This window comes from Theropithecus gelada, chromosome 16, assembly GCF_003255815.1.
Source record: "Theropithecus gelada isolate Dixy chromosome 16, Tgel_1.0, whole genome shotgun sequence".
Classification (NCBI taxonomy): Eukaryota; Metazoa; Chordata; class Mammalia; order Primates; family Cercopithecidae; genus Theropithecus; species Theropithecus gelada.
This window is the reverse complement of record NC_037684.1, coordinates 6,497,616-6,520,229: the sequence shown is the minus strand read 5'-3', so window position 1 is coordinate 6,520,229 and position 22,614 is coordinate 6,497,616. Positions and strand designations below refer to the sequence as shown.

The following is a 22,614-nucleotide window of genomic DNA, read 5'->3' as shown; positions in this document are numbered from 1 at the left end:
TTCCCTCAGACTGAGTCACCAGGTGATTCTGGAACCCACTGTGTACATGCAGTTCCTCAGGGAAGGGCGAGGGCAGAGCCTGGACTCCACCACAGGGAAGGGCACAGGCCCTCCAGGAGGGCGGGCAGGGGGGAAGCCGCTGCCAGGGTGAGGAGGGAGGCTCCCAGAGGACAAGAGTCCAGTGAGGGGAACCCAACACCACACCAGGTTGACAGAGGGGAGGTAGGGAGGCCACCCCCAGCTCAGGGACCAGCCTGGTCCTCGAGGCATCTGGTCCAGCACGAGGGCCGCAGGGGCCCCACCTGGACCCCGCTGCCAAGGGCCACACATGAGCCCTGCAGAGCAGCCCTGGTGCCCACAAGAGTGGAAGAGGGCCTGAGTCACTGCCTCTGCTGGGCTCTGCTATTTTTATGTCCAAGTCTGCTTAAAAATAGCTGTCTAAGCCAAGGTTTTAGCTGCAGCTGACAAGACATTAAGTATTAGATACCTAATGCCCACAAGTGACAACCGGGGTCTCTTCGTGTGTCTGTGAGAAAGCAGGGAGGAGACAGCCACGAGGACAGCCCCTGAGCACCCCGCACGTACCTCTGAAACTTTGGGGCCTGCTGTGGGGCGTGCCCACAAGGTGTCCTCAGAAAGCGTGTGCTGGGCCGGGTGCTCTAGTGACACCCATTACTCCATGGGGGCACGCTGACCCCCTGGAGACACTGCACATCGGGGCCCTTTGAGCTGCCTCGGCCTCTGAGCAGTTGCGCCTCCCGGGCAGCCAGTGCTTAGAAAGTGCCTCACGTGCTCATGGCCTGGTGAAGACGCCTCCAGGCTGGGCAGAAGCTCAGCACGTGCTGGCCTTGGCCCTGGCCTTCCCCTAGCCATGTGGACACGACAGCTCGGCATTCACTGCCCAGCACTAAGAGCAGCTCCCTAAGTCCAGCAGGACGTTCAAAGCGGGACAAACCTGCCCACGCCCCAGACGCCATCCTGAGAGCAGTGAAATTCCCAGGGCTTTTGGCATACGGAACAGAGCCAGCCAGTCCTGACTGGAGGCTCCGAGGCCAGGAGGCCTTCCTCCTTTCTCCTCTCGCCTCCCAGCTCAGAGCTGACAAGGCACAAGCTGAGGTACAGCATGGAATTGTGCTGCCTGTGTGAGCAAATATTAGGGGGCCAGCCTATTGCGACAAGTGTCTCTGCTTTTAAAACCAGCAACCGTTTCTTAGCATGTTCAGCGCCGTGTGAGGAGCTAGCGGAAGGGCTCTGGCTCTGCCTAGCAGGAAGAGCACAGCTTCCGCCTCTGCACCCGACCTGGAGCCCAGACACCCGGCTGAGGCCGCCTTCATGTGCTCCCAGGCCAGCGGGGCTCCTGCCACACAGGGCTCCCTGCAGCCCACGGTGGGGTGCCGGCCGCACTGTTCTGCGGCCACCAGGGTGGGCAACCAGCCAAGCGGCCCAGCTCCACATGAGAGCAGCCTCTCGCTTGGGGAAACCCGGCTCAGGCCCACTTCCACAGCCGGGCTGTGACAGGCGGGGACCAGCCAGGAGCGGGAGACATCTCTCTCTCACCGGGGCGTGTGGCACGGGTCTCCCGCAGGATGGATTAGTGTCAGTCAGAACCCCAGCCCTCGCACACCGAAGGCCCCGAGGGCTTGGTCCTCAGCCCCAGCCAGAGGCCTGGTGGCATCTGTTCAACCACATGGCCCTCCACTGTCCAGTCCCATGTGCTGGCGTGGGAGCCAAGGGCCCTGCCACGGTGCCCAGGCTCTGGTTGGAGGCCCAGCCAGTGCCACGCTCGCATTCCTCGGCCTCTCTGGGGCCCTTCAGGCATCCTCCGAACACTTGTGGAGGAAGCAGACCAAGCCAGAGCCAGTGGTGACCGGGAGCTGCCGGGGAGGTGCCCTGTTCTCATGCCGCCTGCTCACTGCCCGTCTGGTGTTTTTGGTTCTTGCAGTGAGAAGCGCCACCTTCAAGTGAACGTCACCAACCCAGTACAGTGTAGCCTGCACGGGAAGAAGTGCACCGTCTCCGTGGAGACGCGGCTCAACCAGCCCCAGCCCGACTTCACCAAGAACCGCTCGGGCTTCATCCTCAGCGTGCCCGGGAACTGACGCCCCGCAGAGGCCTGGCCCAGAGCCTGGCCACGCTCCGAGTTCTGGGTCCCAGTCCAGCTGCTGCCTCCCAGCCCATGCCCGCTAGAAACCTGCTGTGAGGGCCCCTCCCGGAGGAGCCCCGTCCCTGTGAGGTTTCCTTCCTGGCTTTCTGCCTTTGGTATCATCTTCCTCTGTCCTGACCGTCCACGGTCCCTGCTCAATAAACCAAAGACCCTGGTGCCCCGCCCAGACCCCTGGGCTGACGTCCAGACCAGTCTCACCCAGAGGCAACTGGATGGTGCCTTTAGTTGGTGGGGGTGCCCCTTGGCCAGGTCAAGTCGGAGCACCTAGGCAGGTGCCCTGCTGCTGACCCTGTAGAGGGCAGGGGTCGGGATGCAGGTGCCCCGCTCTCTGGGAGCCCCACAGCCACCTCTCTCGCCCAAGGTGAGCTAGCCCTGGGGACCCAGCTCAGGGAGGCTCAGCTCAGAGTTCAGCGGACCACCTCCCCCACCCAACTCCCAGCCACCAGCCAAAGCCACTGGGTGAGCAGAGACACCCACAGGGCCAGCCCCTCAGCCAGGAGCCAGTGGCAGGAGCAGAACAGCCCGTCGAGCAGAGTGAGTCCATCCTGCCCAGATTCTCCCCCGGGAGACTCTCTTTGCCACCAAGGTCCCTGTCAGGGCCTCTGACCACCACTCTGGAGAGGACAGCGTGGCACGCTCCAAACAAGGATCATCTTACTTCACTCGCAGCCTGTGACCGTGGCCCTCTTATAGATACTTTCACTGTGTGCGGGGTTGCTAATCAGATACCTGCTGTCACTACACTTGGGTCAGGAATCCTAATGAGAATGGGGAGCTGCCGGGATGAGGGCAGCCCTCAGGGTTGGCCGCTTTCCCTCTGGACCACCTCCCACTACGTTTCCTACTCAGTGAAACAGCAAGGGCGGGGTCAAGGCACAGGATGACGGGAAGCAGGGCAGCAGCACAGTGTGGGGTCCTGGCACTGCAGGCCAGGCCAGGACACCCACCCCACACCCTGCACGGCCCCTTGGGGCCTGCGCCCGTGAACCTGGTGCCAGGGAGAACTGCCAGCTAGCCGGTTTCTGCCCAGCAAAAGCATGTATGCCTCAGGGGCCTTCTGAGACAACCCTCCCCACTGAGCCCCAGCTGCTGAGGAGGCCTTGAGGGAAGTAGAGGCTCAGAGCAAATGCCTCAGGTGATGAGAAAGTGAGGGGAGCCCGCGCCTCAGGCAGGTGGTGAGAGGATGAGGGGAGCCCGCGCCTCAGGTGGAGTGGGCAGGGGTGCAAGAGAGGGACGTACTGAAGCTTCTTCCCATCATGCCACAGACGCTGCCCCACCATGCTCCCGTCCTCCCACCCTCACCCAGCAGAACCCACCAAGTGCCTGTGGGCAGCCTCCTGTGCCTCACCCAGGGCCTGGCCCGAGTGGTCCCAACAACCTGGTCTCATGCCCGCTCCCCATCCCTGCTTCCCAAAAATTGCACTGTGTGCAGTTTGCAACAAAGAATCCCGCCGGCATCCTGTCCTTGGGAACCCTTTCTCATTCCCCAAGCCTGGTCAGCTGCCTGCATAGGCAGAGGTGCCCCCAGCCCAGGTTAGCAACGCTCATCATTTTGCCAATTACCAGTAGACACTAGTGGAACCATCTAACTGGAACTTCCTCTCTCCTTCCACTTATTTCCCCACACTTGTTGCTTTACACTAGACACATGCAAATGTATGTTTTAAACACACCAAAACAGATTATGCCAAATGAGTAGCCTGTCAAAGGCTGGAGGGCAGGAGGAGGGCCTGGGTTTGGGTTCCTTCCTCCTGGCCTTTGTACGGTGCCTTGGGCCCCTCAGCCCCAGCGCCAGGGCCTCCCAGCTGAGGCCACAGGACAAGCACTTTTTTATGATGTACTAAAAGAAGCCACAGTATGTGGCAACTGCAAAAGGATCAGGAATTTAGGGTGTGATCTCAGACACGTGTCCTGGGTGCTGAGGGGAAAGGAAGCGGGCACAGTGATTGTAGACAATGAGGGGGTTTCTCTTGATGTAATGAAATGCAATTTTATGGTTTGGTGCAAAAACTCCTATTTTCCAGTAAATTAACTTTATTTCTAAAGCATATTTTGATTTACCATCAAGAGCAATAAAGCATTAAATCTTATTTTTAAAGGTGTTTTGTTTATCTGTCACTGAAAACTTTGTGAAATTTTTGCTTATATAAAGTCAACCATTATCTGAGAGGATAGAAGGGAGAGTTAAGCACAAATAATGTAAAATGGAGGATGATTTGCCTGAAGCTTTGGAACAAAAAGTGAGCAAGAAGTAAGCTGTGGACAGGAGGTGAGAGGAGGGAAGGAGGCCATGGGGTTGAGTCCCAGCACTTTCTCCTGCCATCTTGAGGCCTGTGCACTGGCAGCCGGAAGCACACTGCTTGGTGCCAGGGAACATGTTTACTGCAACAGAAGCATGTATGTAGAAAGGAAAGGCTCAGAGACTTACAGTAGCAGACTGGGGACAGGCCAGGCTAGCCCAGTGAAAGGGCTGGGAGGAAGTGTGGGGGCGGCTGGGAGAAAGGAAAGGCTCAGAGACTTACAGTAGCAGACTGGGGACAGGCCAGGCTAGCCCAGTGAAAGGGCTGGGAGGAAGTGCGGGGGCGGCTGGGAGAGTGAGAGGAAGCAGCACCTCCTCCTGGGGAAGGGAGCAAGGCCCTGAAGGAGCAACAGGGCACGGCCAGCACCCAAGGGTCCTGCAGCCAGGGTGCTACCGGTCACTGGTCATTGGCAGAAAAGAACATGCAGCACTGGCTTCTGTAACTCAGACGAAGGGAGTTGCTTTGCGGAAAGCAAGTGGCCTTGATCACAAGGCTGACAGCTCCCAGGCTACAACTTGAGGACAAGAAAGACTTTCCTAGTACTCAGGGGCAGCTTCAGACCGCAGGGTGCAGGGCCTGGGGAGAGCCACGTCCAGCGTCCCCATTACCATCTTCCTGAGGCTGACACCAGTGGCACGTGCAGGCCTCAGGCTGGCAGTCAGGACAGGCACAGATAGAGCTGGTGGGAACCCCACCCATGCCGCAATTATGGGCTGGAGTGGCTGCTTCCCTGGGAGCCACAGGGCTGGATTTCTCCCTCCTGGAAACCCGCATGGAGCTAAACCCACAGGGTTGGCCCATGTGGATGCCAGCCCACCCCCGCTAGCCTGGGAGACCCCGGGGGAAGGGAGCTCAGAGCAGAGCCAAGCCCAAGTATATGTGGGAGCAGCAGCTTCAGAGCCACACCTCGACACACAGAGTCTAGGGCCCAGAGCCTCTGCAGAACCCACCTGGCCAGACCTCACCAGGCCATGCTTGGGCCTGACCCTCCTTGGCTGGAGGTTCCAGTCACCCAGCTCTGCCACGGGAGCCTTTGGGAAACAGCTGCCCCCGCCTCGGCCGACGCTAAACCAAAGCTGACTTAACCTGTGCTTCCTTCTTAATCACCTTAGTGTGTTAAGCCCTGGCCCCCAACTCTGTCCTCCCCTCCCCCATAACACAAATCCAATTACGTTCTGAGTGCATGAATCATTTATTAAAGGGGGCCCCAGCCTGCCCACAAAAAGAGGTCTCTGTAATGGATGGTCAGTGCATTTTATTGAATCAGCACAGTACAAAAATAAATAAAAATAAGGGAAGGGGAATTAAATTACAGCCAAACTGAGCTTCATGACTTTGTCAGATTATAAACCACACATACTCACAAACACACTACACATACATACAAAATGAGACAAATATAAATTAATATTAACAATACCCACAGTTTGGTCAAAGAATAGCTACAGAAGAAATTGCACTAAAAAACCAACATACATCACACGTGTGTAATTAGCAGTTTCAAATATACAGCTATGAATAATTCCAAGTGAAAAAAAAATGGCACATTTTCTTTTCATTGCAAGTTTAACTGTTGGAACAAAACTAAGTTCTAATAACTGCATGGAAAGAATATATCAACCCTCCAGGTTTACAAGAAAAAGAGAAAAACCAAATCCTGAACTATTATTCCTGTGGCTTGTTCTGTGCATGGGTGTAATTTTCACAGCCATCTGTTCTAAGATTATTTTTCTTAAGACACAAAATGCTCCTGGTTTGCATGCACAATATCACTGTAAAAGCAACAATTAAAGAATAAAGGTTTTTTTGTAGGTTTTTTTTATTGTTGTTCTAAAAGTAGTCTTCATAGCAGCATGGCAAATGGGTTCTTTGCTTGCACACTCAAGTATATCAGTTGTTCGTTTACACAATACTGATGACCAGTGCAAGGGGAGAGAGAGAACACGACAGGCTTCACACTGAGGGAACTATAGAGTTCTTCCTTTAGTCCCCACCACTTCCAAAATGTCCACCTCTTCCAAAGAATAAAAAAATAAATACGGAGAAAGAGAAGGAAACAGACACGCAACTGGAATCCTGTGGATGCAATGTAACCGCACAACTCCAGGTCAGCTTCCACCAGCTGAAGGTGATACACACATGCGCCCTCCTCCTGAGACTTGGCACTGACCCTCCCTCTTCCATGCCACCAGGGGCATCCCACCTCTGGTCGCATGCGGCAGCAGGATCTGAAGACAGGCTGTGTGGAAACCCAGCAGAGAGGAGGTGCTGTGTGAAGTCTGTGCCAGCAGCCGCAGGCTCCTTCCAATGCTGCACCGATTATCCGACAGTCCTACGAACGGCTCCGCTGGGCCTCAGGTGCAGCCAGGCAGATGCTCTCCGGCAGGGCAGGCTCTCTTCCCCACCTCTGGGAATGCCTCCGGCCACCAGGTTCTGCTTCAGGACTCTTAACACTGGGACTTCAATTTCACAGCTTTCTTTTTGTGTAAATTTCAGTAGTGCTTGTGCTGAAATTGGTAACCACCTTGAACCTAATCCTACGTAAAGTGACCCTCTCTCTGCCTCCCCACCCCAGGTCCCCATTCCAGCACTCCCGGGGGGACTGGGCCTGGAAGACAGAATCCTCTGTAGCGTCTTCACATTGGTCTTTGTTCTCCACAGCAGAGTGACGGGCCATGGAGGAAGGCTTGCTCCCTCTCCCAAGTCCCAAGCCACCAATACCGGAGAATGAGAAAGAAAATCAATAAAGTACACATTTGTGTTTTTACAGCCAGTAGGGTAAGGTGGAAACCAAAACCAGCAGCGGCAAATGATCAGTTGTAGAAATCAGCAGGCTTCCAGAGCAATCAGGAGTCTCACTCCCGTCTTGTAATTGTCTCCAAGATCCGGCTGTCTCACTGGTCCCTGTCGGGCAAGTCTTCCTCTTTAGAAGAAACTCAACTGTTTGGAAACAGCTTTAAATTAACAGGGGTGGGGGTGGGGCCACCACATCGCCTTCCCCCCAGTTCTGCAGGACAAATGTCATGTGCACCAGCAAGAGGCCTTAGCCCTTAGGTGGGCACCGGCTTGGTCTCAAGGTATGGCATCCCTCACCTTGCCCAGAAGGCAGGCGTTGCTAATGGGCACCTGCAGCTGTCCTGGCATTTGCCACAGGGCGACTGCACTGCATTATTCAAAAGAAAAATTCACCCAGGAAAGTCGTCTCCAGCTTCACCCCACCTCTTTAGCTGGGACCCAAAATGAGAAAAAGTAATGAGTCAAAGCAGCTCATCGGCCAATACCAGCAATGCGGCTGCGAGCAGCAGACAAGGGGGCAAGGGGCGAGTTCCATTTCTCCACTAAAGGAAAGCCCTTCTCCCTAAAAAAGAAAACAGCAAATCAGGGCGGTGTGTGGTCAAACGACCAGACACAGTCTTTCCACTAGACCTGCTCAGCTTCGCCTCGCCTAGATTGAAGATGTCCCAGCGCAGCGGGGATCTCGCCTCATGACCCCACTGGCAGCTCAGTTAGGGTGGATGGCTCCAGGAGCCTCTGGGAGAGCGAGTAACTCCACACAGGAGCCAGAAAAGGGCCTCCAACCAGAAACCCCAATTCCTCCCTGGGCCAGGCAGCCAGAGTCCCCTCTCTAGCGCCATACAGGGTGCAGCCGGCAGCCTCGCCTACCCTGGACCCAGCAAGGGCACAGGCGGCAGGGGCAGGTCAGTTCTTTGAGTTCCCCAAAGTGGGAGGTCAGTGGCCTGGGTGGCTCTGAATACATCTTCTGGGTTTTGCACAAGGCTCGTGAGTTCAAAAGTGCCCAGAGTTCTTGGCAGGGCTGAAAAAACCCCAGGGAGAGACTGTGGGAAAGGTGAGGCCCTTGGTGGCTTTGCTAGACACATACTGTACACAAAACTGATTTAATAATAAATTTTTAAAAATGCATTGAATCCTTGAGCCATGGCGCAGGCTACAGTGCTCACCGATCCAGGCCTAGGAGGAGCCGCTTCTTGTCCTCCTGGCCGCTCTCGTTCTTCAGGTCGGAGAAGACCTGTGTGAAGTAGTGTGGGTCGGCATTTATCTGCAGCATCTTTGAGCTCATGAGGTTGATGACAGAGAGGCAACGGTCCCAAAAGGCCTCCTTGCAGCTCTCCACCAGGAAGGGCTTGAGCGGGTAGGAGATCTCGTTGCCCATGTAGGAGTAGGAGAGGTACAGGCACGTCAGCAGGACGGCCTGGAGCTCATGATCCGAGCCCACCTCGGAGGAGATAACATCCCTGCAGAGCATGTAGAGGAAGACCACGTTGGCCGGCGTGATGAAGCCCTGGTCCTGCCAGCCCTGCAGAAGCAGCGAGCGGTCCACGCTGCGCAGCCAGAGCACGGGGTCCGTGGGGGACAGGTGCTTCAGGCGGTAGCACCGGCGGCAGAGAAACTCACCCAGGCAGCGCAGCAGCTCGCTGGTGGACGCCTGGACGATGACCCGTTTGGGCGTCCCTGCGGAGGTGACGGCAGGGTGAGGGGCTTTCTTGACCGAGGAGGAGCCCCCGGTCTGGGAGCCCGAGAGCTGGCTGGCCGGGGGTGCGGGCGGCTGGGCCGGTGGGGGCTGGGCGAATGTGGACAGGTTGGCGCACGACAGCGACTTCTTCAGGTTCTCATTGTTGAGGTGCGTGATGTTGTTCTGGTAGCTGCTGTTGGGCTGCACCTTCTTGGAGTTCTTCTTCTTGGCCGACACGGCCACGATTCTCTTCCAAGGCAGCACGGAGATGATGGAGTGGCGCTTCAGGTTCTTGTCCTTGGCGTTCTTGCTGTTCTGTACGGCCGTATAGTGGCCCACGGTGGCCGCGCCATCCTCAAACAGCGTGGCCTTCCGGTAGCTGGGGGACAGGGACAGCACCGTGCCCATGGTGCCGCTGCGCGCCGGGCGGGGGCTCGCGCCCCTGCGCGCCCAGCCTGCCGGCCGGAGGGATAAAACCACTCACGGAGCCTGCGGTGGCCCCGGGAAGGAGGCGGGGGCGCTCCCGGGAAGCGTGCTGCCCCCTTGGATCTGCCTGGAAAACAAGATGGTTCTTAGCGCCAAGCTGGGCTCCGCGCCGCGCCCCTCTGCCCCGCGCCTCGGCGGACCCCGCGGCCCCAGTCCCGGGCCCTACCCGCGGCCCCGCGCCCCCGCGCCGCAGCCTCGCCGCCTCCACTGCAGCACCCCCGCCCGCCGCCGCCGCTGCGGTCCCCAAGCGCAGCTGGGAGGGGCCCGGGCGCCGACGGAGGCGGACGAGGACCCCCGCCTGGACACCCCGCACGGGCGCAACCCGGGCCCGGCTCCTCTGGGCCAAGGACGGCCGCCCAGCGCAGGCTTACCCGGCAGGCGGCAGCTCCTGCGCTCCGCGCCCTCCGCAATGCGCGCCGCGGCTCTGCCGCCGCGGTCCCGGCGCTCGGGAGCGCTCGGCGGGGATCGGCTGTGCCCGCGCTCGGCGGCGGCGACGGCGGCGGCGGCGGCGGTGGCTGCGGCTCGGCAGCTTCTGTCCAAGGTTCTGCAGGCGCCGCGGCCCCGCCCCCCGGCTCGGCCGCCCGCACCTTCTTCGCCGCCGCCGCCGCCGCCGCCGCCGCGCTCCCGCTCCCGGCGCGCGCCTCGGCGCCCTCCCTCGCGGGGCGCGCGCGCCGTCCACGCGCCGGCCTGGTCTCGCCGGGGAGTTGCGGCCGTTGATGTCCTCAGCTCGAGCCGCGCACGGTGCAGGTAGGACGCGGCGACGAGCGGGAGGCACCTCTACGCACCGGGCCCCATCTAGGAGCCGGACTCGGCGGCGGCGACGGGACACGCGGCGCCGGCCCGCCCCGCCCCTCGGGACCGCCCCTCCCGCACAGCTCGCCGCCGGCTCCGCGCCGCCGCCCAACAGCAGCCCGGCCGCCTGAGAGTCCCGGGCGCCCGCGCAGCCCAACTCTGCTGACGCTCGGCGGGCGCCGAGCAGGGCGGGGCTGAGGGCCGACCCCGCCCGCGCCCCGCCCAGACACGTGCTGTCTTTGTTCCCGCCGCGGCGCCCGCAGCTGCCGGCCGCGGGGGCGCTCTCGGCCGAGTCCTGCCCTGGCAGCGCGCGGCCCGCCCTCTCGGAGGCTGCCGCCCGGGCCCTGGTGAGGAGTCCTCCGCCGAGGCCAGGGCCGGTAGCTCCCTCCTTCCACCTGACATCCCCGTCCCTGTGGAAAGCAGCCAGGGAGCGCGGGAAAGAAGGCCCTGGGCGGGGAGAGGCGAAGCCTTTACTGAGACCTCCCAAGTGCCAGGCGTACCTCGAGTGGACAGTCCTATAGTTTCTGGCCACCCTTCTGGGGCCTCCGTTCCCTCATCCCGGGGTAGATGCCCGTGGCCCGAGTGGGCCTCAGAAATCCAAGCCAGAGAAGCGTGGCCCGTAGCAGTTCCGGGCCACCAAGAGCCAAGCCTGAGCCCGTCACAAATATGACCTCGAAGTTCCCACTCGCCCTCTTTGTTGTATTAAAGCTGAAGCAACTACCCCTCTGGCCAGCTTTCTGACCCTCTTAAACGTTTTCAGTTCTAAGTATGTATAATTTAAGAACTTGATGCTGGCGAAATTGAGTAAAATTCTGGTTCTCAAAGAGCTGTTCCTGTCGGATGTGAATCCAGATCCTTCACAAAGGCCGTTGTTCATTTACTATTTTACCTTGTTTCTGGAGATTGAGTCAAAACTGACCACAAACCTGGGAAACAGGAGACTTAAGCCCTGTCTTAATCCAGATCATCTCTGGACCTAGAGATGATGTAGTGGCACTCCAGAGGAGAGGATGACACCCAATTACCTGACCACTCTGGCCCACTAGGCTTTCACCCTGCGCCAGCCCTGTCAACTGCCCTAGGGGGAACAGAATGGGAATCTGACATCATTCAAAATGCTGCAATCACGGCAGAAAGTGCTGGATTTTGTTTATGTGCCACTCAGAAATTTCTGTCAATGGGAATTCCAGGCTTTAGGAACCTTAGGGGGCAGGCATACAGTGGAAAGTCCATTGCTCTGTACCCAGAGGACAACTTTGTCCACAGCCCTTCAGAACACCCACAGCAGCTGTTATGGGAACTCAGAAGAGGAAGGCAGGCTCCCAGCTCAGTGTGCCCCTCCCTGTGAATGTTCCTCGGTGTACAAGCCTACCTGCTCTTCAAATGGAGCTGTCCTCAACCCTCCTGCATCTAACAGTAAGAAGCCAGAAGAGGCCGGACATGGTGGCTCATGCCTGTAATTCCCAGCACTTTGGGAGGCCGAGGCGGGCGGATCACCTGAGGTCAAGAGTTCAAGACCAGCCTGGCCAACATAGTGAAACCCCATCTGTACTAAAAATACAAAAAAAAATTAGCCGGGCGTGGTGACGCATGCCGGTAATCCCAGCTACTCAGGAGGCTGAGGCAGGAGAATCGCTTGAACCTGGGAGACGGAGGTTGCAGTGAGCCGAGATCGCACCATTGCACTCCAGCCTGGGAAATAAGAGCAAATCTCAAAAAAAAAAAAAAAAAAGGAGCCAGAAGAAACAATCTCCTTTGAGACCCTGACCAAGTGTCCCTCTTCCTTCTCAAAGGAAAGCCGAACCCCAGCCTCTTTTCCTCAGCCCCTACTTGGAGCCTCTAGCTTCTGAGTTGGCTCTGTGCCCCCCTTCAGATTCTAGTGTTGAGCCAAGGTTAAATGTTTTCCACTTCCCAAAACATGTCCAAATTTTGAAGCCTATAATCCACCCCGGCGAGGCGTGGTGCCACACTGTGTCCAGCAGTTTCGGAGGCCAAGGCAGGCGGATCACCTGAGGTCAGGAGTTTGAGACCAGCCTGGCCAACATGGTGAACAACCCATCTCTACTAAAAAAAAAAATTAGCTGGCCGTGGTGGCAGGCGCCTGTAGTCCCAGCTACTCAGGAGGCTAAGGCAGGAGAATCGCTTGAACCTGGGAGGCAGTGGTTGCAGTGAGCCGGTATCACGCCACTACCTTCCAGCCTGGGTGACAGAGTGAGACTTCAGCTAAAAAAAAGAAAAATCCACCCCCTAGAAAAACCTGGGCCCACTCTGTTGTTACCTTTAACTCTCAATCTCAATGCTAGCTATTCCAATTAATTCACAGGGAAGCGGACCAAGCTCACCCCACTACCCTGCTTCCCACACCAGAGCGGCATGCCTCTGCATGGCCCTTTTCAAGCCAGGCCACACCCTGTGTCCTCTCACCTTTGTCCAGCCAGCCTTTCCCTAGCACCTTCAAAAAGAGCTCTCGGCAGAACACCAGCCTCCTCACACTTGTCCAAGCAAAGTCACAGTTGCAGCACAGCAGGAATGGAATGGCACTGACAGCCCACTTACTGCTGCGACTGAGGGAAGGGGTCTCCAGGAGCTCCTACCTACCCAGGCCATGCCTGTTATGCTCGTTTTCAGACACCACACAGCTCCTCTTTTCACTCAACCCACCACCACCTCCCCACCCCCAATTCCTATCACTGCTCCAACTGGAAGCAAGGAAGAAAGGGCAGTCAACTGCCAAAAACAGCAGAATCAAGGACCCAGAAGGCAAACCCAGTTGAATGAGGCAGGGCTGTTTTCTTCCTAGCTGCCTTCATCATAGAACTGCAGGGAAGATTTCCAAATCCCACCCCCATCAATCAGCCTACTTAGCCTATAGCCTATCTCTAGCTGCCTGAAGGGCCAGCCTGCTTGTTAGCTTCCCTGCTGGGCTGGGCTGCCCATGCACTGCTGGAGAGTCCACTTTTCCTGCATGCCCCACTTCCCATAGCATCCTGAGGAAGGGAGGCCAAGGCGGGGGCCAGCTACAGCTTCCAGGAAGGGTTCCAAATAGAGCAGGCCTGAGCCCTTACTCCTGAGGAAGTCAGCTTTGTTCTTTCAGGGATCATAGAGCAGCATCTAGTGGCCCTTCTGGGCAGCACAGATTACATAACTAGCACACAGCAGGGGACCAGAGCCTCTGCTCCCAACTCCAGTAGAGCCTTATTAACACACAAAGTCCTGGTACCATGAAGGCTGGAGCCTAGAAGGGAGGTGAGGGAACCGGGCCCAGGCCAACCCACCAGCCAGCTGACCTTCCCAGCTGTGCCTGGACTCAGGTCATGAGAGGCCTGGGAGAGGAGGCAGTGGCACAACTGCTGGTCCTGGAGGTCTAGAGCTGCGCTGTCCAAGAAAAGAATAATGTGAGCCACAGATAGAAGCCACATAGGTAACTTTATATTTTCTAGCAGCCACATTACACAAGTAAAAGGGAAACAGGTGAATTTCAATAATATATTTTATTTAACCCAATACCCAAAATATTTCAACACATATATAAAAAAGTTATTGACATATTTTACACTCCTTATCATACTAAGCCTTCGAAGTCTGGTTTGTGTTTACACTTGCAGTGTATCACAGCTCGAACCAGCCACATTGCAAGGGCCTCACAGCTGCACGTGGCTAGCGGCTACATATTGGACAGCACGGGTCTAGAGGGCATCATCTGACCAAGACCCGCAAAGGGAACCAAGAAAAGGGCTGCCGCCTGAGCTCCTCAGGACTGCCCTAAGTTTGAGAAACCGTCTCCCCTCTCCTCCAAAACTAGATCTCTTTGGAGTACTTTTTAAAGTCCTTTATAGAAGCAAAACTCTTTCTGCAAGTGAAATACAGAGACGATACTAAAACTGACAATGGCTGAACTGCTCAGACTGAAGAGGATTTAGCAGGTCCCCCGGTGGTCCCAGAGCCCCCCCAGGGTGTGAGGCAATATGAAAATCGCTGCCTTTGAAGATTCCAAAAGGAAACGAAACCACAACTGTATGTCAGGACTCTCCAGACACCTGCACGTCTATGACTTATTAAGCTTCACATCACAATCACCTGCCAAGGAAGCAGCATCCTCACTGAGTAGAAGAGGAAGTAGGCTCAGAGGATCTACCGCCCAACCCTACACGTGCTCACTGGACCATGCTGCCCTGGAAAAAGACACCTGAATTCATTTCCAACTTCAGAACTCACACACCAACTTTCTTGCCCCCAAAGCCCTTCAAATTTGGACCCCAAATTTAGCTTAAGGACTCCCATTACACAAATGAGATAACAGCTTTGGCCAGATGAGAGCTAGACTAGTGTGGGGCTACACAGAGCTGTCTGGGCTTGCTTGGAAGCCCTCCAGCACTCAAGAAAAGACACCTTTTGAAAAAAAAATTATTTTTATTGGAACTCATCTGAACATCAGATATACCTGGTGTTGGTTAGCAAGAACCGTTTGTACATTTGATACTGATGGTGCCAAAACCAAAACAATGACTGGACATGATGGGGAGAAATGTTGAGAACAAAAACCTGATTTTGGAGAGGAAAATAAAAGCCAGTCAGATTCAGTGAGGATGCAAAACCTGGTACAACAAAATCCTTTTACAAAATATAAATGTATTATGAAAACCCGGAAGGATAATCCAAGGAAGGTAAAGAAGAGAAAAGGATGCCAGCAGGAAGAAGGCAGGAAGGAGAGGAAAAGAAAAAGACAAAGAAGAGATGAGAGAAGAAAATACAGTTCAGCACAACAAAGGTGCAGAAGCTCACCTACCCAAATGGCATTAAAGCCTCGCTGTGTAATCGTGTCAGAAAACAAAGCATGCTGACACACAGTGCTCTACTTCCCATCCACTCAAGTTCTAAGAGGTAAATTAAGAAGCTCCCTGGGAAGGGGACATGAGGTTGCTCAAAAATCAAACAAAGAAAATTTAAAAAAAGAGAGAGAGAGAAAAAAAAACACACCCCACAGTGTCATTCCGACGTTCATTGTTTAAAAAAAGGAATAAATCCATCTGAAAGCAGGAGAGGAGGAGTGGGAGAGGGAGAGAAGCTCATGGATTTCAAAGACAGCCTGGCTCCCCTGGAGGGAAGAGGAGGAAGGCAGAGAGACATGGCGGTCTTCTGGTTGAGAGGTAAAGAGAAGGGAGAGAGAGGAAAGAAGAGAGGAGAGGAACGCAGAGGAGAGGAGAAGAGGGGCAATTAAAACACTGACAACTAATCTAGTTTACTGTGTTAAAAAAAAAAAAAAAAAAAACAGCCACATGCACAGCAGGCCCCTTGGGGGCTAAGGGCCCACACTGCTCCCCGTGTGGCCATGGTAGACACTAGCTCCTGGCCTCATCCCCATTCCTTCACAGGTCAGAGCGGAGCTGTGCAGGCGCTGCTGCTGTTGTTGCTGCAGTGGTGGTGGTGGTGGTGGTGGCGGCGGCGGCAGGACCTTCGGCTACTCTGCTGGAGCCAATGTGGGGAGAGAAGGGCGGACAGGCCGTATGGCAGGGGAAAGAACACCAAAATGCCTCATTTCAAATAAAAAAGAAAACAGCAGTCTATACACAGTTGTTTGTTTTGGTTCAGTACAAACAGAATAAAAAGTCGTTGCTTTTGATGGTCAGCAAACACCCAATTCTGAGGAGGAGGAGAGGTGACGCCCAGCAGGTGGATTAGGACCCCCAGTGGTTGGCGGGGTGCCTGGCTTTGCGGCCCTCTCCCAGGAGGCAGAGAGGACAGCTTTAGGTAGTGTAAGCCTTTTTCCTTTTATTTAGAATAATCTTTTTTTTTTCTTTTTCTTTTTTTTTTAAGCAATTTCCCCACTCCCAAGTTGGGCCAGTAAAGATTACATGAAAACTGGCACACCTATTGGCTGGAATACAGATGCACCAAATGAAGATTTAAAAACTTTCCGAGCGAAAAGTAGAACAAAAAGAAAAAAGAATCTCCTAGCATTTTCCCCCAAGGTTTCACTCTCCCGCCACACACACTCTCCAAAGGACCGCTACAGATCCAACTCTGCAAGAGAAGACAGAGCAGTGTCAATCAGGAAGCCATGAGGACACCAGGAGGAGGTTTTCAGTCTCGACACGCAGAAGACAGAGCTGCCCAGCCCTGGGGTCCTGAAGCCAGCACTCACCTATGTCAGTTTCTTGGCTTTGTTGTAGAGGGAATCCACTACTTTACTCATGTTCTGAATTGTTTCCAGAGCAGCTTCATAAGTTTTATCTACTGGGGGTTCATCGAAAATAATCAGAACACCCTCCCCCTGGTCCAAAATCCCTGCAAGAAACACAAGGGCAACCCAGGTAAAAAGTGACATTAGACACAAAGCATTTGTGAAGCAGCCCACTCCCTAGTTGACTCACTGTCTCCAGAAAAGAAGGGAAATAGAATTCATCTCCCTATTCCATGTACACATGCTTATTACACATTCTCACCACAGGGGAAGAGGGGCCAGGACCCCAGGGTGAACCATCAGGGGAAACAAATAGAACATCTTCTTTGAAAATAAACTTCTTCAACCATCTCATCACCACCACCAGCCCCCTTGCCTGTGTGACTGCTACTCACCATGAAATTTCTTGTCGAGAATCATCTGTGATAATTTCCTTTCCACGTCGGCCTAAAATCAAAGCACATGATTAAAGGGACCCGTATCCACTAGTCAGAGATCACCCTGACACAAAAGCTTTGTTGGAGGGGTCTTACACCAAATGGACTGAAAACAAAATAGCAACAATGCAACTCCTACTCTAGCCCACACTGCCCACTCCCAACTGAGAAGCTGAGGAGCTTTCCAATGAGGCCAATCAGGTGCATGTGCCATCCCTCCTCACCACCCGTTCCCATTCCTCCCTGCAGATGGCCTTAAGACTCCTTACCTTGGAGAGTTTGATGAGACTAGATATGTGTTCAATCTAAAAGGAAAGGCAGAGAGACACCAACACTGAAAGTTTTACTTTTGCCTCCAATAAGAGAAGGGAGGGAACAGGGGGAACTGCTGTATTTCTCAAAATTCTAATGTATGTCTCTATACAAGACAAGACCCTCCTTGGCCGTGCTTAAATCTCTTGTGTTCTTCCCATCTGCCCGCCCTTCATTGCTACACACAATAAACAGACTCTTGTCCCACACACCCAATACAGAAAACAGGTACAACACATGCAGTGACTCAAAGCGAGGAGGAAACTGCTCGGAACACATGCAGGGGCAACCCACATGCCTCTACCCACAGCATCTCCTCCTCGATTTTTGTTCATTTTATCAACAGAGGCCCAAGCTCTTGGTGGCCTCTTGCCCACCAGGCACACCCCTACAAGTGAGTTCCCATTCTGGACAGGTGTGGAAGGGATGTGGCTACAGTGAGAATGCCCGGCCAGAAATGGAGTCCCCAGAGGGTTCTCACCTGTACTCTGGAAAAAGGCTCAATGACTCGGATCAGATTCTGCTCCAGTAAGTTATCATACAACTTGGCCAAGTGTGTGCTGATGATTGGGTCATCCCGGAGCTCTGCCCGGTAATCTGTCAGAGCCTGCCAAAAGAACCAGTCGCAGATATTGGCACAGAGAATCACTTGAAAGTCATGCTACTCCTGCTTCCTAGGTAGTTTGCTGGCCCTTATAAAACTACATGGTTGAATGAAGTTAGGGGAGATTTGGGCAGATGCATGATACAAAGCAGAAAAGGAATGTCAAGAACTAAAAGGGAAGTTTGGCTTGGTGGCATATGCGCCTGAAGTCGCAGTTACTCAGGAGACTGATGTGGGAGGACTGCTGGAGCCCAAGAGTTCAAGTCCAGCCTGGGCAACACAGAGAGCCTCCATCTCTTAAAAATAAATTTTTAAAACTGCTATTCTGGCCAGGCGCGGTGGCTCACGCCTGTAATCCCAGCACTTTGGGAGGCTGAGGCGTGTGGATCACAAGGTCAGGAGATCGAGACCATCCTGGCTAACACGGTGAAACCCTATGTCTACTAAATATACAAAAAATTAGCCAGGTGTGGTGGTGGGCACCTGTATTCCCAGCTACTCAGGAGGCTGAGGCAGGAGAATGGCGTGAACCCGGGAGGCGGAGCTTGCAGTGAGCCAAGATGGCGCCACTGCACTCCAGCCTGGGCGACAGAGCAAGACTCCGTCTCAAAAAAAAAGACAAAAAAAATGCTATTTTATGATAGTCTTTAAGAGAAAAAAAACTATAAAATAGAACAAAAAAGGTGGAATCACCCTAGGGACCATCTTTCTGTCTGCAGGCTTCAGGTCAACAGCTCAATCCATGGAAGCCCCAAGAGCAACTCGGCTCGTGAACCAAATTAGCTACACCAGCATTTCTCAGCATGTATTCTAAAGAATAATTAGGGTCTCCATGGGGGGAAAAAAAGAATATTGAGGTTAAAGAATAGGAAATGCTGGCCGGGCGCGGTGGCTCAAGCCTGTAATCCCAGCACTTTGGGAGGCCGAGACGGGCGGATCACAAGGTCAGGAGATCGAGACCATCCTGGCTAACACGGTGAAACCCCGTCTCTACTAAAAAAAAAATACAAAAAACTAGCCGGGCGAGGTGGCGGGCGCCTGTAGTCCCAGCTACTCGGGAGGCTGAGGCAGGAGAATGGCATAAACCCAGGAGGCAGAGCTTGCAGTGAGCTGAGATCCGGCCACTGCACTCCAGTCTGGGCGACAGAGCGAGACTCCGTCTCAAAAAAAATTAAAAAAATAAAAAAAATAAAGAATAGGAAATGCTGAATTCCACAACTAGCTCTTGGGAGTTTTATGAGGGCCATCAGCATAATATGGCTCTGCAATTATTAAGCAAAATCAGGTGTTTTAATTATTATTGGCCCTAGTATTTTGTTTAGCCCTAGTATTTCCCAAATATCTAATCACAGAATCCTTCTTCCAAGGAACTATTTGGAATAAAAATGTCCCATCAAACATCCCAGACATTGGGATAAAATGATCTGGACCATGTATTTTGTGATTTACTGACCATCAATAATGGTCTCAACATCCCAGCCTCATGTCAGCTGTGCTACAAGGTGTTAAGGGAAGCAGACAAATCGTGCCAAGTAAGAGGCAACAGGAATTGGCAAGAGCCCTCCAGGAAGATGGTGAATCTTAGGGACAGTCAAAGCCACATGGTCTACTCTCCATCCACACTAAGTTTTTCTTTCTGGATCTAGGTTTTGTTTTTATTAAGCTGGTCATTATACTCAGACTAAGAGGAGAAAAGTTCAGAAAAGAATATACAATTCTCACCCTAATGCCCAGACAGGCTTTTTTCCCTTTTCAAAACTCCCAAACAATGAGCAAAAGGCACCGGAGTTAAAGAAAGCCTGGAACATCATCCTGAGAATGTTTCTTTGGGTCCAAGTACGCACATCAAGACTTCCCTTCTATCCACAGAGGAGAAGCAGACCTGGCATTTCCGGAACTGAAGGAATGCCTACAACTGTGTCATGTGGAACAAGCACCAGGCCTAGAGTCAAACTCTGACACTATGCTGTGTGACTTTGAGTGTCCTCCTGAATCCCAGTTCCCTTAACCATAGAACACAGATAATAGATAGGTGTGTTGTGAAAAATCAAAGTGAAGAAAGGACAGAACTTTTGAAATAGAAAGTTATTATGTATAAATAATATATATTTTATATCAACTCAGTAAGTTTCACTGTACGAAAGTGCTTAACTATTTCCTGGTTTTAACACTGTCCTAGGTGAAGGATACATGGAATCATCTGCAACTTCTTGTGAAACTATAATTATTTTTAAAAGTGTGTTTTGAAGTACTTAAATGTCCCTCTCTTCCACCCACATTCCATACCAACCCAATGTCATGCTCACCTTTTCAAAATCTGCCAGTGATCTGTTCTTGCTAGCCTGAGCCACGCATTTTAATGCTTCTGTCTGAGAATAAAGAGACAAATCATGAAAGTGATCTATTCTGCACACTAACATTTACCCAAGTCTCATAAGCAGTATGCTGTGTCCACACAACTTCTGCTCTAAGGAAGAACCCGCCCCACCATCATTCTTCTTCAGATGCCTGGAAAGAAGAGCTCCAAGTACTGAATACCACTATATGCCAACATGTTTCCCTTTGAAACCTGAAATAACTTAAGAATACTAGGAAACAGAAATTTTCCAAACAGACCGACCCTAATACAGCATTCTCTAGAGATGACAAGCTAAAAGGAAAAATGACAAGAGAACTGTGATTTTCTCCCCCTTCCTCCAAGGCTTGTTATTGCCACATCCACCCAAACTCCTTCCTGCCCTTAAACCCTATTATATCTGTGCTTTATCAAGATTCATTCTGCTACATTTGAAACAAGGCACTGAACAAGGTCTACCTCATTAAGGCTGAGGCATCAAGGCTGGGCACGGTGGCTCACGCCTGTAATCCCACCAGTTTGGGAGGCTGAGGTGGGTGGATCACTTGAGGTCAGAAGTTCGAGACCAGCCTGGCCAACGTGGTGAAACCCCCCTCTCTACTTAGCCGGGCGTAGTCGTGGGTGCCTGTAATCCCAACTACTTGGGAGGCTGAGGCAGGAGAATTGCTAGAACCCAGGAGGCAGAGGTTGCAGTAAGCCAAGATCACGCCACTGCACTGCAGCTGGGTGACAGAACAAGAATCCATCTTAAAAAAAAAAAAAGGCTGCGGCATCAAAGTTGAGGTATTAACATATTACACCAAATGTTAAGACCCCACAGAGTGATGAAGGTATAATCAATAGTTGAGAACAACTTCTAACCTCGTTAAAAAAGGCACTTGACCAAGCTATCAAGTCTCCCCTCAGCAAAAAATCTACAACACTCATCTTTCTGGGAGATCAGCCTATCTTCTGCTTAAAAGCTAACATCAAGGTGCAAGAGACTAAGAGACGCTGCTCTTTTATCAGCCTACATACTTAAATAAGAACAGTGTGTCTTACACAGTAGACTAAATGGTACAAGGCTAATCATTAGTGTGTTTGTCTCCAGCATTTGTCCTATAGACAGAAAAAAGTATCAAAATGAGAAAAGCCTGGAACTTAGAGCCAATGACCCTAGTTCAAAGTCTAGCTCCACCACTGATGAGCTACCTGACCATGTCCTGAACACCTGATGTCCCTGAGCCTGTCTCAACTCTAGTTATAGTGAGAGTCGTGCATCTTTCTTCTTATTATTTTTTTAAGACAGAGTCGCCCAGGTTAGAGTACAGTGGTGCTATTTTGGCTCACTGCAACCTCCACCTCCCAGTTTGAAGTGATTCTCCTGCCTCAGCCTCCCGGGTAGCTGGGATTACAGTCGCCCACTACCACGCCCGGCTAATTTTTTATTTTTAGTAGAGACAGGTTTTTACCATGTTGGCCAGGCTGGGCTTGAAATTCTGACCTCAGATGATCCTCCTGCTTCTGCCTCCCAAAGGGCTGGGATTACAGGCATGAGCCACCACATCCAGCCCCTAATTGGCTTTTTATCAGCAAAAGTTTCAGGTCAGCTCCTGGTTTTGACCTCAAGAGTACTGGTTATTACTATATTGTAAGATGCATGGCTGGATGCAGTGGCTCACGCCTACAATCCCAGCACTTTTGGAGGTTGAGGTGGGCGGATCACTTGAGGTCAAGAGTTTGGGACAGCCTGACCAAGATGGCAAAACTCCATCTCTACTACAAAAAGTTAGCTGGGCATAGTGGCAGATGCCTGTAATCCCAGCTACTCGGGAGGCTGAGGCAGGAGAATCACTTCAAACTGGGAGGAGGAGGTTGCAGTGAGCTGAGATACGCCACTGCACTCCAGCCTGGATGAAAGAATGAGACTCCAACTCAAAAAAAAAAAAAAAAAAAAAAAGCCAATTAGGGCCACTTGTAGAGAGGGAAGAAACCATCTATGTGGCCACTCCTCCAGAGACAGTGAGATTATACAGACAGCCAATCAGTCTGTGTTTAGAGACAACTGCGGTTGAAATCCAGAAAGATTACTTTTACTTTACTAGTGATAATCAAGCAAAATACAAAGAGGAGACAGTCTAGACATCATCTTTGCATAGGTCCTAACTGTCTGCTCTCAGAAGTCACACTCATACCTACTTGGGCATTAACGTAACACAAAAAAGGGGCCTCTTTTTACACCACACCCAAAATTCAAAGCATGAGTAGAAAGGTACTGATCTGAGAAGCACAAAAGTAAATCTCAAAACGTAGTTTCTGCACCAAGCAATCAGACCTCTCTAAAGCACATATGCATCAGATGTTACCAGGCTCCTGACATGGAGAACCTAAGATTTCATACTCTGCGTATGTTAAATTACAAGTCAGACTCATGGTAGATAAATCTTCTGGTCAAAGCCAAATGCAAACTAAGTCAATGCAAACGCTACAGTTCAGTTCCCTAAGTCCCTCAAACCACCTGATGTCCATAAG

General features: G+C 52.8%; 3 protein-coding genes across 5 annotated transcripts in view; 1 reads left to right on the top strand and 2 right to left on the bottom strand.

Moving 5' to 3' along the window:
* Positions 1–4,254, top strand: part of MYO1D (myosin ID) — a 386,969-nt gene extending 382,715 nt beyond the window's left edge. Inside the window, exon 22 of the mRNA XM_025361795.1 lies at positions 1,943–4,254. Within this exon, the coding sequence (XP_025217580.1) occupies positions 1,943–2,099 (157 nt within the window). The 3' untranslated portion in view covers positions 2,100–4,254. The remainder of the gene's footprint in view (positions 1–1,942) is intronic.
* A 1,445-nt stretch (positions 4,255–5,699) lies between these two features.
* Positions 5,700–9,992, bottom strand: CDK5R1 (cyclin dependent kinase 5 regulatory subunit 1). Of its 3 annotated transcripts, none has more exons than XM_025363431.1 (2): positions 9,793–9,992; positions 5,700–9,488 (listed from the first exon to the last, which is right to left on the bottom strand). In XM_025363431.1, exon 2 carries the CDS (start codon positions 9,341–9,343, stop codon positions 8,420–8,422), a length of 924 nt encoding a protein of 307 aa, XP_025219216.1. In that variant the 5' UTR covers positions 9,344–9,488; positions 9,793–9,992; the 3' UTR covers positions 5,700–8,419. The 3 variants fall into 3 exon arrangements, with proteins under 3 accessions (XP_025219216.1, XP_025219217.1, XP_025219218.1); XM_025363432.1 differs by having other exon boundaries at positions 9,798–9,883; XM_025363433.1 differs by having other exon boundaries at positions 5,700–9,484; positions 9,793–9,850.
* Positions 9,993–13,685: 3,693 nt separating this feature from the next.
* PSMD11 (proteasome 26S subunit, non-ATPase 11) overlaps positions 13,686–22,614 on the bottom strand; it is a 41,596-nt gene continuing 32,667 nt past the window's right edge. Inside the window, exons 9-14 of the mRNA XM_025361458.1 lie at positions 20,054–20,116; positions 17,625–17,750; positions 17,101–17,136; positions 16,790–16,841; positions 16,356–16,498; positions 13,686–16,234 (exon numbers count right to left, since the gene is read on the bottom strand). Of these exons, the coding sequence (XP_025217243.1) occupies positions 16,356–16,498; positions 16,790–16,841; positions 17,101–17,136; positions 17,625–17,750; positions 20,054–20,116 (420 nt within the window). The 3' untranslated portion in view covers positions 13,686–16,234. The remainder of the gene's footprint in view (positions 16,235–16,355; positions 16,499–16,789; positions 16,842–17,100; positions 17,137–17,624; positions 17,751–20,053; positions 20,117–22,614) is intronic.